A 14146-nucleotide genomic window follows, 5' to 3' on the forward strand; every position below is an offset into this window, starting at 1 on the left:
GGTGTGCGTGAAATCATGGCCTCTGCCCCTACATCGTGCTGCTGTCAGATTACATAGGAAAAACCTGCTGACGGATTCCCTTTACTAAAAATAAGAATGGAGGAAAGGATGGCAGCCTGATTAGGGATGGATTAAGCAATATTAGGAAGGAATATTGAGAAAGAAATTATTTGTGTATTTCCCCATTTGATTTTTTTGTTGAACGGACAATGCCATTATTTTTCCTTATTTCTATATTGTATATTTTTACCTTTTATTTGACTATGTTGGGGAAGAATTCTCCAACTTAAAAATAGAAATAAAAAATATGCTCGAAAAATATGTTCGAGTCCACACGGCTGTTCGACAACTGCAACACTGTTTTTTAGGCTATCCCTGCATGTGTTGCATGCAGCCAAGGGGTCTCGAACAGATTTTTTTCGATCACACGAGCATGCTCGAATAACGTCTCATTGAGTCCAGTATTTACAGCATTTAGTAAAGAACTTAGGAAGAAACACTTGAAACAAAATTCACCTAAAATCACATTAATGTCCCAAACTCAACATCAATTCATTAATTCATCCCAGAAACGACTTTTCTCAATTAAGTGGAACAGTTGGAATCAAAAGTTTTTGTCCCAAATTGAACATTTCAGGGTCTGGGGAAATCTAAGCCTTACACCTAAATACAGCTTTGTATAACTTGATAATCAGACATTTTCACCAGGAAGCCGATTATGACTTTATTAAGTGGATAAGACTCGGCGAGTGAGACTTCCCCACAGTATTTCACATCTCCTACCATTGAATTGCATTCCGCTAATGAAAAGCATAAACCATTAGTCTTCTCTAGAGTGACATATCTCTCCATGTTATGTTCCTCCATCACCACTTTACAGACTATTTTAAATGGACCCCCCTCCCCCTCGTGATAAGTTATATTTTTTTATATAAACTGCATGGTACCAGGTTTCTTTGTATAATAAGTGACTGTTAATGTTCTGGGCTCGTGAAAGTGTAAATCAGTCATTGTTCTCCAATGCTTTCGATCAATGTACCGTTTTTCTTAGGCATCCTATGATAATACAGCATCGTGCTGAGGTCCCAAGCATCGGTGCACCCTTGTTCTGGGACATTAATTGGCCGTCAACCCTTGTTCCGAAAATTTAGGTGTCAATATATCCTTGTTCTGAAGCCAGAGGTGTCAGTGTATTCTTGATTTGGATCTCTAAGTGTCACTGTTTCCTTGTTAAGTGTCCTAAGTGTCAATGTTCCTGCGGCCCCTGGTATTAGTATATTGACCCAAGTGTCAATATACGGTATCCTTATTTTGGAGCCCTAAGTGGAAGTATAAACTTGTTCTGGTGCCCCAATTGCTACTGTATCCTTGTTTTGGAGACACAAGTGTGAGTATATTCTTTTTCTAGAACCCTAAATATCACTATATACTAGTTCTACACCCCTAAGTGTTAGCATATCCTTTTCTAGATCCCCAAGTATCAATATATACTTGTTCTACACCCCTAAGTGTTAGCATATCCTTGTTCTGGATCCCCCAAGTTTCAGTATATACTTGTTCTACACCCCTAAGTGTTAGCATATCCTTGTTCTGGATCCCCAAGTATCAATATATACTTGTTCTACACCCCTAAGTGTTAGCAAATCCTTGTTCTGGATCCCCAGGTTTCAGTATATACTTGTTCTACACCCCTAAGTGTTAGTATATCTTTTTTTCTGGATCCCCAAGTATCAGTATATACTTGTTCTACACCCCTAAGTGTTAGTATATCCTTTTTCTAGATCCCCAAGTATCAATATATACTTGTTCTACACCCCTAAGTGTTAGCATATCCTTGTTCTGGATCCCCAAGTATCAGTATATACATGTTCTACACCCCTTAGTGTTAGCATATCCTTGTTCTGGATTCCCAAGTATCAGTATATACCTGTTCTACACTTCTAAGTGTTAGCATATCCTTGCTCTGGATCCCCAAGTATCAGTATATACTTGTTCTACCCCCCTTAGTGTTAACATATCCTTGTTCTGGATCCCCAAGTATCAGTATATACTTGTTCTACACCCCTAAGTGTTAGTATATCCTTTTCTGGATCCCCAAGTATCAGTATATACTTGTTCTACACCCCAAAGTGTTAGCATATCCTTGTTCTGGATCCCCAAGTATCAGTATATACATGTTCTACACCCCTTAGTGTTAGCATATCCTTGTTCTGGATCCCCAAATATCAGTATATACCTGTTCTACACTCCTAAGTGTTAGCATATCCTTGTTCTGGATCCCCAAGTATCAGTATATACTTGTTCTACACTCCTATGTGTTAGATTTACTTGTTCTACACCCTAAGTGTAAATGTATTCTTTTACTTGAACCCAAGTGTCAATATAACTTTGTTCTAGAACCCAATGTGTCAGTATTTTCTTGTTCTGGGTCCCTAGTGTTAGAATATCCTCGTTTCAGAGCCCCAACCATAAGGGTAAATTTCCACTACAGTCGTAAATATCTGGGTGCCTTTGTTTTGAAATCCAGTAAATATTCCCAATCCCAAATGACATTCAGAAAAACTCCTTAAAGGGAACCTGTCAGTAGGATTGTGCATGGTAACCTGCAGACAGTGTCAGGTCAGCGCCGTTATACTGATTAATGATACCTGGTTGATGAAATCCATCTTGTGATTGTTGTTTAACCTTTATTTTGAGTTTTGAGTTAATGGTATGCTCGTACCCCGGGGCGGCCTGTGGGGGTCTACATGTGGTTCTCTGACTAGATATTCATAATGCAGACTGCTGACAGGTCACTGATAACTCACTGACCTACGCCCTAGTTTGCATGAATATCTGTACATACTGAAGAAAAAAAATCAAAAAATCTTCTGCAGGCAGGTGCCGGCCGTGGCATCTGCGCTGCAGCATAATCGCATGTTTAGTGTGCCAATAATAGATGTGGTTGATGTTATTCAGATAGAAGAAAAAAATAAATCAATTTTTTAAATTCCGAGTGAATCCAAGTACCGGTATGTGTTTTTCAAACTTACAGCCACATTCCGACTAGACTTGTCTGACCTCCCTCACTTCACTTGCATTGAGCAAGGTTACACATGTTTAGTTGGCACGCGACTGCATGTATGCAAATCACATACTTAGGATTACGCATCAGCCTCTGCCACCGCTTGCACCGGAGAATCCTAACAGCATGCAATACATACCGTGACTGCAGACCTGTAACCTAAGGCTGCACAACCTCTTGAAGACTGGCGTTGTGTAAAGAAAGATGCTCTTAATTCATTAAGCAACTAGGCGTATTTTACAACTGTCATGCACCAATATTATCCCATTCAAGGACTGGAGTAAAATATCTGATGTAAGCTACAAGATAATTTTTGGGCATTTACTTATTTTTGGGCCCCCGTAGTCCAACCACACATATATGAAATGAAAATAGGAAATCAGGATTAGAAGCATCGATCAGGCTAGATCCTCCACACTGTATAAATGAATACATGTTATAATAGATATATAATTATTTTTTTGGTATGTCATCATATGATTTTGTGGCATGTAGAGGCTTTGTTGGTTGGGTGTAAATCCCGGGACATCTGAGCTATGCTCTCCATCCTGTAGTAGCAGAAAGCACATGGCATAACCTCCCGTGGTATGTTCTGTACATGACATCTGTTCCTCGGCTGCTCATGCTGGACAGCTGCGTCAGCTATGCCGGCGATTTACCTCTGTACCTAAACTCACACGGCGCACAGAGCTCAGCATTACCATACCACAGATGCTATACATTCATGTAAAGTAATAGATCCGTGATTAACATTACTGGCTAAGTCCGTGCTAATTAGGCGTGATGCATGCAGGGGGAGCAGACCATAACCACACTGTGACCCTTCTCTGTGCCATGGATGAGGCCACATGTTCTCTCGTTGGTCAGTCATACTGAGGGAGAACTTTAATGAGGGGCTTTTTATTTTGCATGTTTTTTATATGGTCTCGATCAGCTACCCAAGTGGGAGTTAGTGACACAGAGTGGGTGCAGTGCCATCAAATGATATGTGATGCTTACAGCTAGTCCGTGTTACATCGATGATCAATAAGAGTCGTAAGCAGAGCTGTGGAGTCGGTAAGGCAAACCTTCGCCTCAGACTCCTCCATTACTCCAACTCCAACGCCACAGCCCTGCTTCTCTACTGAACATGTACATAAAGCGCAGCACGGATTCATCTCAACTAAAAGCCTAGATCCATAGATCAGAAACAGAACAGACAGTTATAGGACATTTCATAACTTTACCAAATTATTATGAAAACATTTACATCACATCCTGCATTGTACTGTTGTACCCAATGTATTAAATATTTTAGGAGTCTGTCCATTTTATACCGACTCCACCAAAATGGACTCCGACTTCACAGCCCTGGTCCTAAGATCCTGGTCAGGTGATGACGTCTGTATTCCGTGGCTCTCGGACCAGAGTCTTGTGAACAGCCTTGTACCTGCCAGATTCCTCAGCGCCTTCTCTGATTCATAGGCCTGGTACGCCGTCATAGTTGTGGTACAGCTGGTGTCATGTTGGACCTACTAATCAGGAAAAAAATACCAGCGGACGGTTCCCAGGACAGTGATCCGGCTCACATGGACTACCGAAGCATCCGCTGGACCAGGGTCCTGTGAAGCTTTTTGATCTTTCCTGTTACTAAAATTAGAGTGGTTGTCTCATCATCTTAAATGGGTAAAATCTTAAAGTTCTTCTTGAAATAAGAAAATTTTCAAATTACTTGTTATTAAAAATTCTTCTCATTGTCAACAATGCAGGGATTTTATTTTTGATTGTTTACTGCCTGTTACCTAGATTACCGGCCACTTCTGAAGTCTTATCAGAGGTAGCTGGTTCCTACGCAATGAGCGCAGCACTTACAAGCTCTTTTCCATGCGTCGCTCTACAGTTTTCTGGATCGTTGGATCTGGCCAGCTTCATTGCCCTTGTGATCCTCAAATACAAAGCTGCCACTGCTTGAAGCGCGAAAGCACACAGTTTGTGCCTGTAGTTTGACAATGCTGTTGGTCCTAACTTGGTCAGCAAGCAAGAAGTTGGAAGGCTGGGGACTGGTGCGCTTCTGAAGGTTGAAGATGGAACAACTGCTTTAGGGTGACCATCCACATTAGATAGAATTAGGTATGATTTCTGTAAGGACTAAGTCTCTTATATGAATGTTTAAGTGGTTACATTTAAAATTTTGAGGTGACAGACTCCCCTTAAGGCTCTAAGGCCCATTGATTAATGTCAGCCAAAGTCAACCATTTCAGTGGGAGGTATATGAGGAAGAGTAGAAGAGACAGTGGTCGGCCAAACAAGTCTTCTAAAGTCTGTGGCCAGTTTCTAGTTTCATCTATTCTACCAGTATTTATTACGATTGAAATTGTCCATTTTCATCACCTTCAGGGCTCATGCAAATGATAAATTAGATTTGTGCTGTTGGATTTTATATCAGACAGCACACGGACAGCACACTGGCACACATTATTCAATGGGGCTGTTCAGATGAACAGTTTTTCTTTCGGTCCTACTGTCCATGAAAAGCAACAGAGAGGGGCCAGAAGACTGTGACGTCTGGTTTCACGCTTTCCTGTACTGGTTACAAGTACTTCACCATCATATTAAACAGTGCAGGTTTTTTCCTTGCTAGCAATGCAGGGGTTAATCTGTTCAGTTGAAACTCCTGTAGCTTTCTTACCTGGATTGTCTCAGCTGTTCAGTGTTGGCCACTTCCTTCTATATATGATCGCCTTTGGCACTTAGGGATTGCCAGTGTTAGTTCTAACTGCCTGGTTCTGGAGTTGGAAGTGTAGTTTGTAGTTTGTACTGGCTAACACAGTACCAAGATATAGTTTGTAGTTGGAGTTCATGTTTGGAGATTGTTCAGGAGATCGTTGCTTGGAGTTTTGCCTTTGTGCACATCCTCATACTCTCCTACTTTGGTTTCTCCTTCTTTTAATTCTCCTGTGTCCCTCTCTGTTGTTTGGTGTGTGTATTTTTTATGATTGGTATTTTCATATTTCCCTGTCTGTCCTCGTTTGTCTGGTTAGTGTGTGCCTATACACTTCAGCTTCCCACTACCCTGAGTGGAGGAGGGTATATCATGGTTGATATAGGAGCATATTAAGGCACAAGAGTTTGACGTCTCCATCTTCAGGAATATTCCGGGGGACAGGGATAGACCAAGGTGCCCCTAGTTCTATGGACCTGGTTAGCTCCCAAAGGCCCAACACTACCATGATAGATGGCACACTCATGAAAATCTGAGGAAAATTAGATGAAAATCGTCTGAGTTTTCTGGATGGAATGCCGACGATTTTTCATACGCTCGTCTGCAGCCGACCTTTGCCCACCACGAAAGCTGGGTTTACATGCTCGGAAAGAGTCAAACTTGCAATCAGAGTCTTATATTGGAAAACTATTTTTTCCTATACTGAAAACTATAACAAGACCACCTTTCCCATGCATCAATTCCTAGAATATTGCTCAATCAACTCAACTATACAAATCTTTGTCAGATTTCGATTCATTGAAATCTCGTCTTATGAATCTGGACCAGGTTATTCTTGTGTTTAGAGGAGTCTTGGATGGGCCCAGACCCCTCTATAATATATCTAAATGACACATTTGTATGAGCCGTTCATTTGAACCCGGCCGCTGTGAAGTAGATGGTGAGAAGTTCTCGTAATCTAACAGAACGCCCAAATTATAAACGGGGGGATAGGAACCAACACAAAGGAGATGGTTACACGGCAATTATTTTATGTGCTGTATGTGGTGTAATAGCTCGGCATGAAAAGCAACACAGATTTTACAATTTGCAGTTAGATTCACACAAAGCAGCACGCCTAATTCAGAACAAGAAAAATAATTGTATTCATCAAAGGGTCGACATGTAGAAAAGCTCATTAGATCGACAGCTGCACTGAAAGCCATTGTGTGCTGTAGATTCAGTGGCTTCTAAAATGCGAAAAATAAAAACGATCATTGATTATGAAATCATGCAAAGATCCCATAGTATTTCTAGGCCCAGGGAGCAGGGGCACTTGCCCCAGATCTTTTGCCAGGTGCCCAATTTTTCTTCAAGGTGGAGATCACAATTTTTTAAATTTAATTTGCCCCTTTCTTTCTCCGTAAACCTGTGCCTCAAAGTGTTCTTCCCTGCATTATTCCCATCAAGGACTGAGCGAGAATATTCCGGCCTCTCGTCATGCCATCTGCCTTTATTTACATTGATGAAAGAAAGAAATGGTTCCTTCCTAAGAGCTCACTGATAGTCCTATAATAAGAGTCACTGGTGTAAGGCTAGGTTCCCATTGCGTTAGGGCAATCCGTTAAGCGCATAGCGCTAGCGGATTGCGCTAACGCAATGTTTCTTTTTGGTCCGCGTTCGCCGTCCCCGCTAGCGCAGATCCCCGATCTGCACTAGTGAGGAACGGACCTCGGATGTGCGTGCATCAGAACGGCACATCGTTAGCGCGTGCTGAAAATGGCACGCGCAAGCGATGTGCTACAGGCAGAAATAACATTGCTGTCAATGGGTGCACTAACGGACCCGTTGCACCGCGTTAATTGCGAAATTTTCACCATGCAACGCTGTCCGTTAGCGTTAACCCATTAATGCAATGTGAACCTAGCCTAACAAGTCAGGTCATGGCATTTCTTGCCTCCTAAATTTTTTCCCATCATCTGTGAGTGATATTATTGAGAAGAAGAGGAAGGACAACAACTCAGCCATGAAGTGGAGACCCCGTAACGTTACAGAGCGTGGACCCAGTGCTGAGGAGCAGAGGGCAGAAAAGTCACCAACTGCCTGTTGACTCCATAACTGTAGAGTCCACACCGCCTCTGGTATTAACATAGCACATAAACTGCATCGGTGCTGGGAGCTTCATGGCCGAGCAGCTGCATGCAGCCTTACATCACCAAGCACAATGCTGAGCATTGGAGAGAGTGGTGTAAAATGCATTGTGCAAACCGTAAAGTTTGGTGGATGAGGGATAATGATATGGGACTGTTTTCAGGGATCAGCCTTGGCTCCTTAGTTGCAGTAAAGGGAAATTATGTTTCAGCACAAGATATAGTGGAAAATTGTAACGTCTAACAGTTTGGGGAAGGACCATTTCTGTTCCCCATGACTGTGCTCAATGCACAAAGCAAGGTCCATAAAGACATGGTTGGATGAGTCTGATGTGGAAGAACTTGATCGGTTGTACACAGCCTTGACCTCAACCCCATCAAACACATTGGCATGAACTAGAATGGAGATCGTGGGCCTGGGTCTCTCCTCCAACATCAGTGCCTGATCTCACAAATTCTCTTCTGGATGAGTGGACACAAATTCTCTAAACTCTTATTAAAACCCTTCCCAGAAGAGTGGAGGCTTTTATAGCCGCCTTTGGGGGACTCCACAGTAATGTCTATGAATTTGGAATATCATAAAAGCTCCTCTAGGTTGGATGTGTCCAATACTTTTGGCCATAAAGTGTAGAAGAAATCCACAGGTAGAGAACAAACAAACCCTATGCTGATGTCGTTCTGAATTCAGCGTCGGGACATCAGTCCTCCATAAAGGGTGGATACATAAATGGTTCTTCAATGATTGCAAGCCATTATCTTAATGCATGCACACAAGTTATCATTCTTGATGGAAAAAGTATTTTCTTACAAACACTGAGTTAATCTCCTGCGTTCATTCTTGCTCTCAGACTTGGGCACTCTAGTAACATGTTTTAGGTTACTATATCCTTAATTTTATTCCCCGCCTCATCACCCCGTATACAATATCACAGCCCCTTGGAATCAAAAAATTCCACACCGGTTTTGGGCTTCCTGATCTGAACTCAACAGCCTTATTATATACAGCTCTGGCAAAAATTAGGAGACGGCCACATCAAACCCTGTCATGGGCAGCCCAATCTCCAGACCTGAACCCCATTGAAAACCTCTGGAATGTAATGAAGAAGATGATGGATAGTCATAAGCCATCAAACAAAGAAGAACTGCTTACATTTTTGCGCCAGGAGCAGTGTGAAAGACTGGTGTAAAGCATGCCAAGACGCATGAAAGCTGTGATTAACAATCATGGTTATTCCACAAAATATTGATTTCTGAACTCTTCCTGAGTTAAACCATTAGTATTGTTGTTTCTAAATGATTATGGACTTGTTTTTTTTTTTTTTGCATTATTTGAGGTCTGAAAGCAATTCATTTTTTTATTTTGACCATTTCTCCTTTTCAGAAAAAAAACAACAAAATGTATTGCTTGGAAATTCGGAGACATGTTGTCAGAAGTTTATAGACTAAAATAACAATTTACATTTTACTCAAAAACATAACTATAAAGAGAAAAATCAGGAAAACTGCACATTTTTCAGTGGTCTTTAGATTTTTGCCAGAGCCGTATAACTATGAGCTGTTGAATTCGGGATAGAAGAGACGCAGCCAATACAAAAGTAAAAAAAAAACCATAAGACTTATAAAGTGGCCAATACACCTGCTCGAATAATTGAGACACTTTCTTGTTTCTAAGCTGGATCCACATTATATATTTCCTTTATGGCTGTGGATGTTAAAATGTTGATCTGTTCCTGATGCTTCCATTGTTTTCTAGTTGGGAGAAGGAGAAGATTTTGCCAAACAAGTAACAGAGATGGGGGAAGAAGCTGGAGAATCACTTGCGAAAGGATATCTTGCTTTGGGACTGGTCTACAGCCTCCAGGCTACAGATGGTAAGATACTGTGCTTACTGTGAATGGGATCTGCACAATGTCCTGTTACTATAATAAAAGGAAATAATAATAAAAAAATAAAATAAAAAGCTCAAATCAAATCATATCCCAACACCCTCTATTAGCACACAGCTTATGTCCACTTGTATTATTGATCGTGGGTGTTTTTATATGGAAGGAATAGACTTTAGTAATAGAGGGGAAGCTAGAAAACTCAGTTTTGGGAGACAATGAACTGTTAGATATGTGTTTAGGATCTGCAGTATTAAACCGGAGGGGAAGCTACAAAGAGCTTTTTCTCTCTAGAAGACCCAGCACATCTGTGCGTTATAACGGCAGCCTGTGGATTTCACTGGCATTTATGTAATGTATGGTCAATAAAACACTTTCTCTTGGCTTTCTATTGATCACTTGGAGATTCCCATTAGAAAATTAAAATGCGATAATTTTTTTATCCAGTGGGATCCTTCTTTCCAAAAAGCACTATAAAAAGCTGTAAAAATGTTCACTGCCTTATAGAGACTTTCCTTTGACTTATCATCTGGTTTCTGACCCCGGCTGTTACCCTGATTATTGTTTTTTTTCCCGACCCTGTCCCTGGCTTTGTCTCTCGTATTATTAATAAGGCTAGTTTGACCATCCTTTCCTCAAACTCGCTCCTCCGGCCAGCAGCCAATCTGTGGATTCAGCGCAGTACTCCCAAATTCCTGTATGAAAGCGTGAAGGCCAGGAATCCTGAGGGATCTGCTAGATAGCGCGGATCAAGTGTGTCCGAGGTTACATCTCCGGGCTGAAGAAGGCTTCCAAAAGACTTCACAAGAATGTTGGAAGACTTTCTGCCATCTCTGGACACTGTTCATGTTCAGCACAATATCAGTAACATTTCAATATTTCTTTACAACCCACAACATTGATTTTACATCGACTTGACTGGTCTGGAGTAGAGCACGATTGAGGTTAGCAGAACCATTGCACCCGGTGTAACCCAATGCCACCACAATGAACCTAACAGCTCCAGTTCTTGTAACGTTCTATTATATTCAGTCTGTTTTAATACGACGCCTTCATGTTGTAGTCAGCGGAGGTGCGTAGTAATTAAACCTCTGGGACCAAGTGGGTAGATGGAGACAATTACACTCTTGTAGACTCGTAGTTTCCACTCCCAGGTTAACCAGGACCACAGCTAAGCAGTTTAGGAGGCTTACATATATCTCACTTGCAATTGTCACTTTTTATATTCACGTTCTGCATTACGAGGTGTTCTATCATAATAACGTGATGCCGAGTTTATTGCTATCATGCCGAGAAAAGCTTCATTATTGCAGTGAGGTTTTATGGTGATAGTCATCGAATGCATTTAATGAAATACACTGATAACACTTGCACTTATTGTTCTTTAGGGCATGATTAGACATGGGATGTCTGAGGACGTGAAATCTGCTCCCACCTGTTTACTAGCTGCTCTAAAACTACAACTCCGAGCGTTCTCTGACAGACGCTTGCTGGGAGCCATAGTTTTGCAATTGAAGATAAAATAAGCGCTCGCCACGGGGGGATCCTTTTAATTAACGCTGCAGCAGTTACACAAAGCCGTATTGCAGCTATGCACTGTATATCAGGTACAGCACAAACTTCAAGTACACCAGATACATAAAACGTCACATCTTAAAGGCTTTGGTCCATCAGAGAACAACAGAATTTGCTCTAAAAGTCTGATTGATGTGGGTCCTACTGCAACCGGGAACAAAAATCTGGCTGCACGCACATGTCCGATTTGTTTGGGAGCTCTGGAAAATCCCTGAAAAATGGAATTCAGATTGAACCCCTGAGGGAACCATTCAGGGAGAGCAAGTCACTTTTCTGCTTTATCTGGCCTCTATTCTGTCGATGTCCGTCTTTTTTAAGCAGACACAGATACATGCTCGACTAAAAAAGACAAATGCCGACAAAGCTCAAACGAAACCCACCTTGTCTGCCACCTTATACTCAATGACTCCATCAGAGGTTCCGTGTGAACACCGTTTTATCAGGATTTAGGGCGAAACCTGACTCATTGGTCACAATACAGCACACTATAAAGGTAAATCCATTACAGAGGTTATCCAACTTATCTAAATAAAAAAGCTGCAAAAGTTAGAAAAAAAAGAAACACTATTAATGTCTTCTTTCCAGTAACAATCTAGTTGTGGTGCCCCCAGTCTTTGTGGCCCACATGTGATCGCAGCAGGCAATCCGTGGCCTTAGTGGTCACAGCCAGTAATATATGGCTCGCTGCATGTTGGTCACTTGTAAAGAAAACCTGGAATAACCACTGAGACATTAGTGCTGGGTCACAGCGGAAGAAGAGAGGTAATTGGCAGCTATTTTGTTTTATGTTTTATTACATTTGCAACAGTTTTTGTTCTTTTTTAAAAAGTTGGAAAACTTCTTTAAACTTTATTGTTAAATGGCAGGATGAGATGTAAATACAAAGTTACATCCTACAGTACCCCAAGCATCTGCCAGACAACGTGACCTCTCTTTAGCCACTTGTGGTCCTGCGTTGGTGTGGACAGTTCCTGGTGGATCCGATTGTTATGCTGCCATTGTAGTGTGAGATACTTAAACGTTGTCTCCAGGCTACTATTGTTCTAGCGCTTGAAACCTTTCTTAGTGTCATTGGCATATGGGCACTCAGAGGGTAATTAGAGGTGGGATCACAGTTGGGCTTATATTTGAAAAAAGATGCACTATTATCATTTTTTTGCCTTCATAATTATAGTTCCTGAATGGCAGCTACTCATGTTTGTGGCTTCCTACACTGCAAAATTCCATTGGTTGACTACTTTATTTTTTTATTTTTCTTAGCAAACGTGTTGGCGTTATAATTTTGTGAGCGCATGAAGAACACCCTAAGATTCCTCAGTTATGCTGCCAGAAGCTGGTGTCTGGCCATGTATACAGCAAGTCATAACAGCCAGAGGGGCAGCAGCTCATACCATTCAAAGAGACAGCGAGTCACGACAGCACGTTGAGTCCTAATAAGTACTAAAGACACTTGTCATGAAGGTGTTGAATTAATATGAGACTGAAGTAGTTGGCAAAAGTAGGATTTTGTGCTGAATTTGGAGAAACCACAGCTAGAGGGGAAGCAGGACATAACAGCCAGAGGGGCAGCAGGTCATAACAGCCCAAGGGTTCTACTAAGTACTAAAGACATTTGTCGTGAAGGTGACGAATAATTCTGAGACTGCAGTAGTTGGTAAAAGTGGATTTTGTGCTGAGTTTGGAGAAAACCACTTGGAGAATTTGGAGAAACCACAGGTAGAGGGGAAGCAGAATATAACAGCCAGAGAGACATCATGTCATAACAGCCCAAGAGGTTCTACTAAGTACTAAAGACACTTGTCATGCAGATGTTGGATAAGTCTGAGACTGCAGTAATCGGTAAAGGTGGCATTTCGTGTGGAATTTGGAGAAAACCACTTGCTATATTAATTGTTTTGTCAATAAACCTAGTTTGCAATAGCGATTGAACAATTTTGATTGTAGCTACACATGTGTTAGTGCAGCCTTCCTTACAGACAGCAGAGGCTTCCGGTCCTCAACAATGGCTACTAATGGAGCAGCGTGTGACCAGACCTGTCCATCATCTGCCCCCAATTAAAAAATACCGCACATGATAAAGGGCCACAAAAAAACATGTCCTTTATTGTTACAATAGATTAGGCCGCTTCTTTATAGCACCTTATGTGGCTCTCATGTCTTTTATTTTTTTTATATTAGCGTGGCCTGGGTCCTGGAGAATTTTACAAATGTGCAAAGTCATCATTTATGGCCGTAACCTGTTCACATTCCACAAAAAAAAAGAATCCCCCCTTGTGTATCTGGCACGGGCCTAACATTATAACTCACCGTATATAAACCGTGTCCGCCTGTTTATACGCCACACTCCTACAAGATAAATATTAGCCGCTGAATTAGTGTCTCCATAACTTTTAATTCTTTTCTTTGCCTGGTGAGAATTTATTGTGTTTAGCTGACCACCGGAGAAATCTGTCTTTTTTTTTCTAGCTGTTCAGAAAAGCACTCAGGATGATTGGAGTAAGAAAGCTCTGCAGGCGCTACAAAGGTAAAATAATTATTACATGTTCTTTAATCACGCTCGTTTTGTGGAGCTGAAAGTAAGCATGGCATTAACGTCATAATATTGGACTCCTGAAATTAAGCTACGTAATCAGACCTCACTGCAGCCGGGGACTTATCAGACTTAACCAAACGCTGGAAATAAAAAACGAAATTAAACTTCTTTCATTGAAGTGGAACGAGAGACAAAAAATTGTTAAATGCATTTTATTATCTCGGGGAGGATAAATCTCGACTCAATAAGGAGCATTTTCCA

General features: G+C 41.3%; 1 protein-coding gene across 1 annotated transcript in view; it reads left to right on the forward strand.

The window, feature by feature from the left end:
* The window catches only part of TTC7A (tetratricopeptide repeat domain 7A), a 405643-nt gene that overhangs the window by 202996 nt on the left and 188501 nt on the right, over positions 1-14146 (forward strand). The window contains exons 12-13 of the mRNA XM_069768639.1: positions 9648-9765; positions 13819-13876. Of these exons, the coding sequence (XP_069624740.1) occupies positions 9648-9765; positions 13819-13876 (176 nt within the window). The remainder of the gene's footprint in view (positions 1-9647; positions 9766-13818; positions 13877-14146) is intronic.

The sequence above is a fragment of the Ranitomeya imitator genome, chromosome 5, assembly GCF_032444005.1.
Source record: "Ranitomeya imitator isolate aRanImi1 chromosome 5, aRanImi1.pri, whole genome shotgun sequence".
NCBI lineage: Eukaryota > Metazoa > Chordata > Amphibia > Anura > Dendrobatidae > Ranitomeya > Ranitomeya imitator.